We start from the raw sequence: 13,846 nt of genomic DNA on the forward strand, positions 1-13,846 counted from the left end.
CTGGGTCCACAATCAGATTATCTGATGGAAAAACAACCTTAGACACATCACCAAACTTTAAATATTTCAAAACATGTTAAAACAGGAACCAGCCTGTCTTTGAAGCGAGGTTCAGTAGGTGTTGGTTTATCTGTAGTCATCAGAGCTTTTCCTGTTTTTGGCTGCGGGTTTGGAGGAAAACAGATGACGGCAGGCCTGGGCTCCTGGTAAAACAAATCAAACTCAAAAGTTCAGTATTAATACATATTTTTTAAAAAAAATGAACTATCCATTTAAATAATTAAAACATAAACACACCAACGACAAGTGACAAAGTGAAATAAGCAGCAACAATTAAAATCATCATTTTCCAGTTTGTTCTTTAATCATCAAGCATCACTGGCAGGAAACAGAAATATGTCACTTTTAATCAGATTTTATTCATTTAGGTTTTACAGTACTGGTTTATTTTAACACCGTTGGCCTTTTTAAGGATGTTAATTATGCAGATTAACCAGAAATTGTAGGAACTTGTTCAACCCCAGTGAAACATGGATGTTATAAATAAAAAAGGCATTCTTGTGTTTGACTGTACTAGCATCTGAAACTCTCAGATTCCTCCAATAGTTCAGTCTGTGGATCATTCCTGATGGGGAGGGGGTCAGAGGTTCGCACTGATAGCAGTCCGAAGCTCAGTCACTTTGGAATTTTTTATTGAAGACTAGTCTAAACAATTTTCCCACATTTGGAGCAGGTCAGATTAGCACTTCATCACTGGTTGGTATTTATACATCAGGGATTCTTCACATGCTTTACAGAAAAAAGGACATCTTGGTTAAGGAATACAAATGACTCCATCAGATAAGTGGTGGAAAAAAGGGGGCGGTTCTGAGTATAATTCACTTAATGTTCCTGCAGAACGTTTTCCACCAATCAGGATGCAGATACGGATCTGAGGAGAGTCTTTCTGTTTTTGTTTTGGGCCGTCTCTCAGACACATCCTGACAACGTCAACAGTTTAAGTGAGTCTGTGTTTAAGAGCACAATCTCCATCAGTTTATCTTCCTGTGTTTAGTCTTTGCAGCCTTTGGTATGCAGTGTGAAAGCCCACTGGAGTGGGGAGAGCCATGTCTGTGGCACAGCAGTATGGAAGGCCCTTCATAAACTTGTCTAAAATTAACAATAATAATAATAATAACAACAACCAATCATAACAGTCACATTTTTATTATGTTAGTCATTCATTTATAAATGTCACACTTTCAAGCTCAATATTTAGTTCAAAACTACTGAGTTAGCTTGCTAACTATTTAGCTTGGAAACCAAATATTTAGTTTGAAGCAAGCTAATTATTTTGCTTTAGACTTCCTTAAAATTAAATATTTAGCTTTAAACCACCTTCAGACCAAGTATGGAGATAACAAGTTAAATGTTTAGCTTGCTGACTAAATATTTAATTTGAAGTTAATATTTAGTTTAAACATAAATATTTAGCTTGCTAACTAAATATTTAGTTTGAAGTAAGCTAAATATTTAGTTTAACTAGCCTCAAAGTAAATATTTACTTTTAAGATATTTTCTAACTAAATAGTTTGTAAGCTAAATATTTAACCTACTAATTAAATATTTAGTTTGAAATAAACTAAATATTCAGCTGTAGGCCAGATTAAAAGTAACTATTTAGTTCGGTTACTAACTAAATATGTAAATAGCAAACATAACTAAAGCTAAATATTTAATTTGTACCTCAATATTTAGCTTAAAACTAAATATTCAGTTAGCAAGCAAAACAATTTAGATCCAAACTAAATATTTAGTTTAAAACTGTGATATTTATAAACGTAGGAATATCATGGTCAAAATATGACTGAAATCTTTTTTTCTCTAAATTATCAGAATTATTGCTGTTAATTTTTGACAGTGTAACTTAACAAACGGGCCCCATACAGCAGCGTGTCTGAAAAATCAGCTCTTTTGCTCCGTGATGGTCTGCTTTGTAGATTTCAGAGAAGTTGGAACAAACAGAGTCTGTTTTCTGTGGCTGCTACCTGCAGCCGCAGGACTCCACCACCATCTCCTCGTACTGCTTGTAGACAACGTTGTTGGCCGAGTCGATGTAGAGGATGCTGATGGAGCTGAGGCGCGTCGGGACGCAGCAGGTGGGCGGGGTCGTGTCCGGGTCCATGGAGTTGATCAGGGTCTGGATGATGGCGTGGTTGGTGGGCTCCAGGTGCGAGCGGATGGGGAAGTCACAGGCGCCGTCGCAGTGGTAGGCGTCGTACTCCAGTGGCGCGATGATCCAGTCGTCCCAGCCCATGTCCTTGAAGTTGACGTGGAGTCGCCGGCGGTGGCAGCGTGGCCTGGACTTGGCCGCTTGGTGCTGCGGGAGGACCAGAGAGGGGGCCCGGAGGGGTTTCTTGGCGCCTCTTGGTGGAGGAGCTCGCCTCATCCGTCGCTGGTTGAACAGATACTCGTAGACGGTTTTGTTGTCGTGACCCGAACGTGCTTTGATCTCGTTGTAAAAGAGATCTCGCTTCTTGCTCTTCCCAAACGCCAGGAGGAATGCCTTCTCCTTGTTGGTCCTGCCGGGTCGAGCGAAGCCCAGAGTCCGCAGGTCCAGCGGACGGCCTCCTCGGTGTTCCAGGGCCTCCAGCTCTAAGCACAGCTGCTGGTTCTTGAATCCCTTGAAGACTTTATAAATGTCAAACACTTCCCACTTATTGCTGAGTCCGCCCAGGAGATCATCCACCGTCTTGGACTGGAGCAGAGCCGCTTTCTGCCGGCCTGAAGCGCAGTTGTACAGCTTCAACCAGGGCACCGAGCCTCCGTCAGCTGCCGCCACGGAGACCGGCTTCCTCAGGATGCGGAGCTCGGCCCCCAGGAGCCCGTCCCGCTCCAGAGAGCTGATGTTGAACTGATACCTCTGACGTCGCAACATGGCCCCTCGATCATCTGCCAGAGACGAAACAGAGGTAAGAAGGTTTAACTGGCAGGTTCCCACACTGCAGATTTGTTTTAGTTTAATAAACAGCATCTGTTTGAAAAAACTCTTCCAGCTGGACATATGTCTAATTATTTCAGTTTATTACGTGTTTCATACAACGGTTTCCACTTTGTGCATTAATTTGAAAACAGCTTTGCATGATGTTGCCCTAAACTTCTGAATTTCTAGCAACGTGTTGAACAATAACGTCAAAAAAGGATCATCAATATTTCTATCACCTGTAAATGAATAATAGAAAATCGAAAACTGATGTGAAGTCGACAGCCACTCTGTTGTTCAGCTTAACTGAAAACAAAGTTAAACTGAACAGTTCAGTTTAACAGAACTGTTGTTCAGTTAAGTTTAAACATTTGTGTAAACATTTGTTTACAAAATGTTTTTTTGTGTAAACAAATAAAGATTGTTTACAGTTAATTCAGCTTTGATGAGTGATATTTATAGTTTAATCAAGTTAATTGCATGGTCTCCAATTAATCACATTTTAATTACCACAATAAGCAATATTTTCAATTCAAAAACAATTTTTGTTGCTAAATTTTTGAATAAATAGATGTGGAACTTCTTTAGAAATGTGGACTTAGGACGCTATTAGCAACATGTTTAGCATCCAGATGCTATTTAAGGCTTGAATAGCTTTGCTAATAAGCTAACTCCTTTTTAGCACAACTTGAATGCAACAATAGTCTTTTACAGCATCTAATCAGATCAAAGCTTTACTTTAAACCCAGTTGGCCAAGAGAAGAAACATTGTCATCCAACGGAATTCCCTTGTGCGTCAGAGTTACTGGCGTACCAGAAACGTGTGATTATAAAGGTTCCATTCATTACTTTTGTATGTAAAAAAAAAAGATTGTCTAAAGTTTTTTTAACTCGTTGAAATCTATGTAATTAATTAATCGACATTAACAGATTAAAGTCTTGTCCTAAAAGACGTCAAAATAGAAACATTTCTTTTAAATCATGTATTTATGTACAACATTGACAGACCTTTGTAAAATACTGCAATATTGAAAGGAAGCAGCAGAAAATCTGTTTCTCAATGGTTACTTTGTCACATTTATGAGCTCAGATTTTCCACTTCTGTTGCATCTGCTTCACAAAACAAACAGCAGGACTATTTAGTCACTGCAAACAAATGTTTTTGTATCAACTCTGTTATTGCACCACAGGAAACTCAGAAGTGGCATAGAGGAATGAAAATGGTTCCTCACTGCATCAGATCATAAAACCTGAACAGTGCCTCATTGTGTCAGAGAGGAATACGGTTTAGGATCACATTTAATGTGCATGTCTTTAAAAACTAATTGGGAAAAGAACGTGAGGTTATTTATTCCTCTCAGATTTTATACTTCATGCTAGAAAAACCAGAGATAATTTCACTGAAAAACTCAAATGTTTCATCAATGGCCTTTTTTTTTTTACATATACACACAACCTATAACCAAGATGTTTGACCAACATGCGGGAAGTAATCAAAGCAACACCCCAAGTATGTTTTGATGATAGTAAAACATTATAAATCTAAAAAAAGGTCAAATTTACGAAATTTCTCCCCTTTAAATAATCAACATTGCAAAATTACTGAATAATTTTTTTTAATTACTCTCAAAAGTGTGTTTCTGATCGTCAATAAAATATTTATTTAGCGTTTCCAAGTTGAGAAACATATATTCTAGACGAAGATCAGGGATCCTCAACTCTGCATAGAGATTTGCACTACAAAAACACAAAATCTTTAGGATTTTTTTTATCTAGTTTCTAGTGCAAATATCTTAGTACACTTGAAATAAGTCAAAACCAACTTACAAGTAACTTTTCAGCAAGAAATATGAGCTTGAATTAAATAATTCCTTAATATTGATGGAAAAAATTCTAACTCCATTGGCAGATTATTATACTTATAGCATGGCAAAATGTCTTGTAATAAGTGAAACAATCAAGTACTTATTGATCAATAGTAAGGAAATACTTAAAACAGGCTGCTATATCTAGCTGAAAAATTACTTGTAAGTTAGCTTTGTCTTATTTCAAGTGTATTGAAATAATTGCACTAGAAATTGGACTAAAACGTCTTGTGTTTTTGCAGTGTGGTGTCCTGCAACTTGCAGATGTGTCCCTGTACCTGAAATGACTCAGTCACCTCCCCTGTGCTCAGTCCTGCTCCTGACGTGATTATGTGACTCAGATGTATTGAAGCAGAAAAACATCTAAAAGTTGCAGGACTCTGTCCCTCCAGGCCTGGAGTTCAGGACACCTGCTATAGATATTTTTTCCTTTTTGTGCCAGTAAAGGCTAATGAGTTAGTTTTCCACATAAAGTTGTAGAAACGTGGAGAGCACTATGAGAGGTTTTGTTTTCTTTCAATGGTAGAAACCAGCAAAGGTCATCCAAATGAAACCCAGCATAGAGATAATCGAAAACACACCCAAACACGCGTGTTTGTAATTGTAGTATTTTGAGGACCTTGGCTCATTTGAGACTTTCTGAGGACTGTCACACTAAACCGAAACCGAACCCCAAACCAAACCCTGAAACCAAGCCTGAGCCTTCAGACTGCAACAATGTGATGTCCTTTCTCTTCCAAAGATGTCCTGAAACTCATCACAGTCCTCAAAGGAACCTCTGGTTCCTCACACAGTTTATTTCTTCTCACGACACCCCTCCTCCCATCCAGCACCGCCAGAGCGGTAAAAAGTACATTAGAACCAGACAGGGAAACCACATCTGACCACAAACAGGCCTGCTATTACAGACCTGCAGCTATTCCCCACTGACAGCAGACCAGCATCTGCTACGGAGGAAACAAACCATCAACAGCAAACACACACACACACAGAAAGAGAAAGAAATGTTGGCACTTCTCTACAGACGGCCTGATTAAAGCTGAGAGGAATTTGATTTCACAAAGTCTCACATACTTTTAAAGCAAAAAGGTTGAAAATGTTTGCAAGCTGCGAAAATGTTTACAAGCTGCTGAGCTCTCAGGTGTGGTCTTTGTTATCACCTCAGACTTTACATCCTTTAATGTACGAAAGAAAATCCAAACTATTTCAGGCACCGAGCCCATATGGAAAAGGTTTTCATGGAGATAATTTGAGCTTTCTAAATAACGTTCTTGGCCTCAGATTTCACCTGTCACAGGCGAGCAGACGGTGGGTGGGCCGTTAGGCTGATCAGAGCTGCAGGGAACACAGAGAGAGCTGCTTATCGAAAACTTTTGTTTGAATAGCTAATGTAGTTAATGCTACGTAAAGAGGACTGATGGGTTTTCTAAATATTCATTTTTCTTCTGACAGTGGGTAGATTTAATGTGAATCCTGCTGCTTTCCGGGATGGCTCTGGTTTATTTTAATGACGTCTGCTGTGTCCCATGATGAATTTAAATGAGGCAAGAAAAGAAAACTACAGCAAATTGTAATAAAATGTTGGGTGGTACTGGCTGCATAGCTTCCAATGCACCACAATGATGTTGCTTGTTGTTTTGTTTCCTTGTAATGTTATACTTGTGCACATTTTGTATTTGGTGGTAAAAATGCAAGATAGTCTTATCTTATTAGCCGAGGTATTCTGGATGAGAAGGTGTTCAGTACCTCCCCAATTCTGTCTCCAGGCTGCAGCATCAAGCTTATTGCTGTGTGAGTTACAGTCAAAGTGGTTAAATCCAGGCAGGTAGAGGTTGGGAATCGGATTTATTTGGACTTACACAATTACTAGATGAGACCCTCAGAACGGTTTGCTCTGAAATACTTTTACTGTGGCTCTTTAGGGATCCAAGAGAGCATTTCAAATTCACCCAGGGGGTAAAACAACAGCAATAAAACAGCAGAGAGAAAACAAAGAAAGAAAATAAATGATAAAGATTTAAAACAGTAACACACAAAGGAGGAATGAAAAGTGAAATGAAGGAAGACCATAAAAAGGGAAGGGAAGCTGTAAGGTCATCAGCCTCTTCTGTAAATATGTGGTCGAGGTCGACGGCATCCTGCTGAGGACTCGCTGAACAAATACAGGCTAAATTACAAGTGCATTAAGTGCTGGAAACATAAACCTTCCAGCAGCAGCAGAAATATTAAACTTTGGTCATTTAAACATTGTTTCAAACAGTTTTACACGGTAAAAACAACACGACACCAAAGGGGGCCTGGAGGAGCGTTTATTTACCCTCCTGGAGACGGATATCACTGAGAGCCCACCAGATGTTGGAAACGCACAGCTGCATCTCACAGACGGGGAAAGTCTGCAGTACATCCACAACTGGATCAGAACACACACACACACACACACACACACACACACACACACACACACACACACACCTATATCCATGTTCCCAGGATTGCTCCATGGAAGCACTGGGAAGTCTGGTTTCAGACTCTGCAAACAGAGTTACATTAAATAATTAAATAGATTCTGAGGTTCTAACAAGAACCAACATTTGCAAAAGGAATCCAGAATCAGAGCTTATATTTTCTAAATGCCTCCTGGTGGTTCATAACTAACCACAACTTTATCCTAGTAATTGAGACAATAACCAGAAGAATCGTATCGCTACTCGTATTTTCTGCATTTGACAATTTTTTTTAAACGTGATGCAAAAATCTGACAGAGTTGTAATCTGTCATTTTAACAGATTGCAATTCACACATCTGACTACTTGGTGGAAGTGCAAAGAGATCATCAATCAATAACAAAATTCCCACATGAACATCATCTCTGACCTGGACATTAATTTTAATGCTTCTCGCTGCCCAGAGCTCTGGACGCTTTGCGGCGCTGCAGCTGGGGGATTTCCTGCTGGTGAGCCGCGGCGCGCAGGAACACAAATGCCATCAATCACAGAGTTTTCCCAACTTCTGATCACTTAAATTGGTACCTGGTTTTGATGTCACCAGGTGACTCTGAACTCAACCCTTAACAGATCAGATGCTTAGAACAGATTAATGTGCCAAAACATTCGTCAGCTGAACAGAAACAAAACTGAAGTTATCTTTGAACCTAAAGAGGAGCGATTCAGTTCTTCCAGCTGAAAACTAGAGATCAGGATGAACTCTGACCTGAACCTTCAGAGCCACATAAAGACAATTACAAAGTCGGCCTCCCATCAGCTGAAGAACATTTCCAGGATTAAAAGATTAATGCCTCAGCACAGTGTTGTGTTCAAGACCACCTAACCCGAGACCAAGACAAGACCAAGACCAGAGTGTATCGAGACCGAGACAAGACCAAGACTTTTAGGGTCCGAGACCAAGTCAAGACCAAGACCGAGGAAAGTCGAGACCGAGTCAAGACCAAGACCAGCGGCCGTGCTACATGACACAATAAAATGTAAAATATGATCGAAATTGCTTCTCAGAATAATCTGAAAGATCCATATTCCCATAAAAACACCTAGATATGAAATACTTAATACATTTTACCAATATTAAATATTCCATTTCTGTGCTAAAAAGTGTGATGGTCTCGTGCCATCCCTAAAAACATAACACCCTGGGCATTTGCCCATATTGCTCATGTAAGAAACCACCTCTGTCTGCACCATTAAACATAGCAATTGAGGCAATGCCCTGACGGTAAATAACGCTCAACTACGAACACTGACCAAGGAGCAACAAGCAAGAAGTAACCAAACAGAAGGCGCTCATCGGGACTGTTTTCACTCTCTCTCCCAGTACATGAAGCCAGGTAGTCTGACACCATGGCAGACATTACAGCTGCCACTTTGAACAAAAACAAAGAGCAATGTGCATGCTCTGCGTGCTCTTTCGTTCTTGTGTTTTAGTTATTTGTTAATTTAAATATCAACGTACATAATTAAATAAAATAATGATGCAGTGTACACAGCATTACTAGAACAAAGAACGGGTGTTCTGTCAGGTCAGATCACGGTGTTCTGTCAGATCAGCATACGTTGTCAGATAGTCGTACGCTTAGCTCAGACATGCATACGCTGTCATTACCATATGATTTTATTTAATCAGCAACATAGAATCATGACGTAGATCATCATACACTTGGTTATTAACAGTTGTATGGCATCCAGCTGCAGCCAGACCTGCTTTAAATACACTTTGAAACCACGACAACGCATGTATATCTATCTAGTTATCATATTATGTCATATTATAAACAATTTAATTACTTATTTTCGTCATAACTTGTTGCGTATGCTGAACTGACAACTCCTCTGACGGTTGGACTTCTTAATGCGCATGCACAGGCATGGTACTCACTGCATGTATGCTATTCTGACAGTGTATGGTAATCTGATAGAACAACGGCTCTCAGTGAGTGACACTCCAGTCCTATCTAATAAGTAAAGAGCCGTGGAGAAGAATCGACTGTTTCTGAATGTCACATCACTATATTGCAGACTTTTGGACACAGCGTTGTCCCATATATGCGACAAGTCAGTCAACATCTCCGCACAATAACTCAGACAGTGAGTGACTTTTTTCATCACAAATTCTTATGTGTCTCTGTACAGCTAGCTTTGCTAACATCACGTTAACAGAGCTTACCTTCTTTGAGCTACTTTTCTAAGTGACGAAAATAGTTAGACGTTGTCCCCATCGTCTGTGAAAGCGAAGCGCTGCTGAGTTAGCTCTGGCCATCGGATTTCTTACTATTTATGCAGCGCTATTATATTACTGACGATTAGACAAACATTTTCTGCCGCTGAGAGAAAACCACTGCGCATGTCCTGGAGCGCCGCGTGCGAGTGAAAGGTGGGGAGGGGAGGGGGAGGGAGAGAAACACGTAGTTGCTTGGATTTTAATTGGTGCGTTTTGCATCCACTGAAAACAAAGATGTTAACAAATAAACTGGATAGTATGCTGTTCGTTTAGTGGTATTTTCACAGTTGCGGTCTCGACTGGTCTTGAAATAAAATGCCGAGTCCTCAGAGCCCGAGACCGAGACAAGACCGAAACCAAATGCGGTCGAGTCCGAGACGAGACCGAGACCATCAGAAAATGGTCTTAAGACCGGACTCGAGACCAAGACCGATCTCGAGTACCACAACACTGCCTCAGCATCAGCATTTATCTTTAATCAACCTATAATTGATTACTGCAGCAGCGTATTATGGTACAAAATACTTTGAACTGCCTTCTGACTGAAATGTTTTGTATAAATACATTTGACTTCGCTTGACTTTATGCTGTCAAGCTAATGCCTGTGACTCAGTTTCTTCATTGTCCCAATATTCCATCTGTTTATAGATATAGATAATCATTCTTTCCCTTCACACCTCAGGCCACGCCTCCAGGCCCCATCATGCACTTTGTTCACAGAAACACGTGTTGGTATTTGACCATTTGAAATTATAATACAGTCTATCAGCACAAAAAGCCAGAACACACCTGGGTTTTATAACAGTGATCTCATAAAAAACTCTGGGTCACCTGATCATTGTTGCGGCTCATAGTTGTTCTGCTGCGCCCTGAAATCAGTGGCTGTGTTTTCGGCAGACATGCACTCAGATATTTGATATTTTGCTTCAACTCATCTGGTTTCTGGAGCCACACATGACATGGACACTTTTAAGGAGGAATTACATTAGCCCAGTTCTTCACTAAATAATTTCGAAACTGTAAATGGATAAAAACTGCTGGATGGAAATTGAAACATCGTCCATGTAGGAGGCTGTCTGCAGAAAGGTGGCGCTCTCTCTGGGAACGGTTTGTAAAAACAAAGTAGAGAATGTAAGGAGGGAAAAGACACTTTTCATGTCTCCATTTGTCATTCTGCCCTGCAGAGCAGGCTGCAGAAAATCATGAGAATCCTTTTCTCTCTTCCTCTCACACACCCAGCACCGCCCCCCTCTGGTGACCTGCAGATTGCAGGTTGACCCCGCTCACTCCACAACCATGCCCCCTCTCTTCCTCTTCTTCTTCTTCCTCCTCTTCCTCCAGAGCTCTATCACTGTCTTGTGTTAGACCTGATCAGATGCATGGCTCTGAAGCTCCAGAGTATTCACTCCTCCAAACATGATTCAAACATCCATATAATGTTTTATTGGATTAAAACAAAACTACCAAATCCAGGAGTGCAAAACTTTTTAAAACAGGAGCCACAACTGTGAAGTTCAAAATAGTCATGGGCCACAAAAACTGCATCTGACTTGTTATGAAAAATGCAGAAACAATTCAATCGAAGAAGCAAACTAAAAGCAAAAAATTCTAATTAAATTATTACATTTTATAGATTAATATTTATACAGAAATTATCTGCAAATCATTTTAGATTCATTGTAGGCCACAGATTGTTGTTTAAAAAATTATCCCATAAATTAATTTAATCCTACCTTTCAGTAAAGCTTTTTGGATGTTTGTGGTGCTGAAAGTACTGAAAGCAAAAAATGTGTTTACTGAAAGATTGATAATTGGTGTTGCTTAAATTTTCTTTTTTAAAATATTATTTTGCATCTTTTTTTGATCAGTGAAATTCTCTTTAATTTGCATCACCAGCTTCAGTCTGGTGAAATAAATCTGTGCTATTTTTGAAACATTCCGAAGCTCCCAAATGGGCTCCGAGCCGCACTTTGGACATCCCTGACCTAATCACTTTAAGCACGTCTATATCCCGTTATTTCCTTCTTTATTAAGTGGTCACAGTTGTTTCACATTAACACAGTTGAAGCAGATCTTCTGTGGTTTCGGGGTAAAACTCACCGTGTCCTCTGTCCACGAAGCTGGTGATGGTGTTGGCCAGGCCGGCCTCATGCAGCGCGCTGCTGTTCAGGTCCCCGCTGCTCAGGGACCAGTACAGGGACAGCATGTAGTCGTGCGGGGTCACCAGCGGCTGCTTGTCGCCCAGTTTCTGCCTCCTGGCGGCGGCTCCGCGCTGCGCCGCCGGAGGAAAGCCGCCGCGCGCCGCTGCCGCCGCGGCGCTCGCCCTGGCGGCGACCTTTCCCGCAGGTTTCCTCGGTGAATCTCCGACTCCGACACCTCCTCCGGCATGTGCGGGGGCGTGCGGTTTGACGCGTGCATCCGCAGCGGGAGGCCAGGAGCTCGCAGCCTCTTTGCGCCCCAAGTCCAGCGCTCCGGTCGGCTGCTCCTGCTGTTCCAGCTGCTGATGATGGTGAGGATGAGGATGTTCCCGGTTCCCTCCCGCTGTCTGTTTGCCTCTCATCGGGGTCGTCTCGGCTGTAATCAGCGGGGGTCCTGCGTGGGGTTTCCAGCTCCCTGCAGCGGGGACCGGCTGCCTCCCAGCGGGGTGCGCGGATCCACGGTGGGTTCCTCCTGTGCGCTCTGCGGGTCCGGTCCGGCTGAGGGAGCCGCGGACAGGATGCAGATAGAAGAGAGTCCAGCAGCTGAGCAGCAGAGAGAGACGCGTCACAACGTTCATCCTAAAGCCCTGAAGCGCGCCGGCAGGCCGTCATGGTACAGAGCACAAAGTCACTTCAGGATCAGCGCAGCTGCTGGGCTGGAAGCGGAGCAGAGCGCAGAGATGTGGAGGCTTTCATCCTCAGGTCAGACTCTGCGCGCTGCAGGAAAAACTTCTTATCCGACCAGAAACAGAGAAAAAAACTCAAATAAACGCAAATCAAACCGATCCTATAAAACTCCTGCAGACTGTATTCTTCCCTCTGTCATGTTGAGGAAACAGAAGGAAGCAGAATGCAGTGGAAGTCCCGCCAGCGCCAGAAGAGCTGCTCTGCTGGATTTCTGGAAGAAACTTCTTTAAATCCCACTTTTTTTTCTTCCATGAGAGGCAAGAATGGCGTAATGCCGCTGCCTCCGTTTTTTCTCTTTTCCTCCAAAAGTTTGAACTCCGTCCAGTGAAAATATTTCACATACACACAACCTCTCTCTCTCTCTCTTTTATTCTCTCTCTCTCTCTCTCTCTCTCTCTCTCACACACACACACACACACACACACACACACACACACACACACACACACACACACACACACACACACCAACAAGCCAACCTGCAGGTGCTCCAGAAATCCTGCAGCAAACCTGAGCGCAGGAATTGGGGACGGAATTCCAGAAAGCGGTTTTAATTACCCCGTGATGTCATGCTGTCCAGACTCATTTAACAGCAATATTTCACCCCAAATCTTCCTCCCTCTTTTCCACCGATGACTCACTGAGACTCCAACACGAAATGGCACAGAGTGACCCCCTCAACGCGCAAACACCAGAGGAGAGGAGAGTGCTTTATGGCGCTGAAGGCGAACTGTTTTAACTGCTCTAAAGTGATGTGAGCAACATCTCAGAGGCCCCGAAGGGCCCTTGAAGGGCCCCTGGTGCAGCTGCATGTTTTAGTTCTTAAAAATTTCAAACAAATCATAAAACAACTTGAGCATGGACATAAAAATATTTGTTTCAGACAATATTAAGTCAAGATGTTCATGTTTTATCTATGAGTTGAGTTTTTAATTGAAATTTATATAAAATCAGCAACATTTTAAATTAAAAAACTCATTTAGCTGCTAAGTTATTAAACAAATAGATTTTAATTTGTTCTTCAACCATCAGATTTGTGCAAAGTTTAGCTTCCCGATGTTTCAGGAACCCCTAATCAGGAGCTTCTTTAGAAATGTGGATGCTGACATTAGCGTTAGCTGCTACATGTTTAGCATTGACATGCTTTGCTGATAGCCTAGCTCCTTTTAACACAGCGATGGTCTATTCTAGCGTCCAATCAGAGATGCAGCTTTGTCATCCATCACTGTTGTTAGCGGATGTCATTTGTGTGTCACATTTACAGCTGTACTAGAAACATGTGAGTACAAAGGTTCCGTATCATAACCGTTCTGTGTAAAAAATAAAAATAAGTAACTTATTAGTGGTGTTAAAAATTTTTACATGTTAAAATCTGTGTATTTAGTTAATCAAAATTAACATGTTAA

At 41.4% G+C, this 13,846-nt stretch overlaps 1 protein-coding gene across 1 annotated transcript; it reads right to left on the minus strand.

Annotated features, from left to right (window-relative positions):
• Positions 1-342: 342 nt before the first annotated feature.
• gdf5 (growth differentiation factor 5) lies at positions 343-12,907 on the minus strand. The gene is made up of 2 exons (XM_014995617.2): positions 11,656-12,907; positions 343-2,931 (listed from the first exon to the last, which is right to left on the minus strand). Exons 1-2 carry the CDS (start codon positions 12,329-12,331, stop codon positions 2,024-2,026), a joined length of 1,584 nt encoding a protein of 527 aa, XP_014851103.2. The 5' UTR covers positions 12,332-12,907; the 3' UTR covers positions 343-2,023.
• Between the last annotated feature and the right edge of the window lie 939 nt (positions 12,908-13,846).

The sequence above is a fragment of the Poecilia mexicana genome, unplaced genomic scaffold, assembly GCF_051168715.1.
Source record: "Poecilia mexicana isolate PSO_F unplaced genomic scaffold, ASM5116871v1 scaffold_5, whole genome shotgun sequence".
Classification (NCBI taxonomy): Eukaryota; Metazoa; Chordata; class Actinopteri; order Cyprinodontiformes; family Poeciliidae; genus Poecilia; species Poecilia mexicana.

What these genes read in the sequence shown, in the direction of transcription:
- gdf5 (XM_014995617.2), bottom strand. Translation starts at nt 12,331, where the DNA reads ATGAACGTTGTGACGCGTCTCTCTCTGCTGCTCAGCTGCTGGACTCTC. An exon ending in CTTCGTGGACAGAGGACACG is followed by an intron (nt 2,932 to 11,655) that starts GTGAGTTTTACC and finishes CGTCTCTGGCAG; the next exon opens with ATGATCGAGGGGCCATGTTG.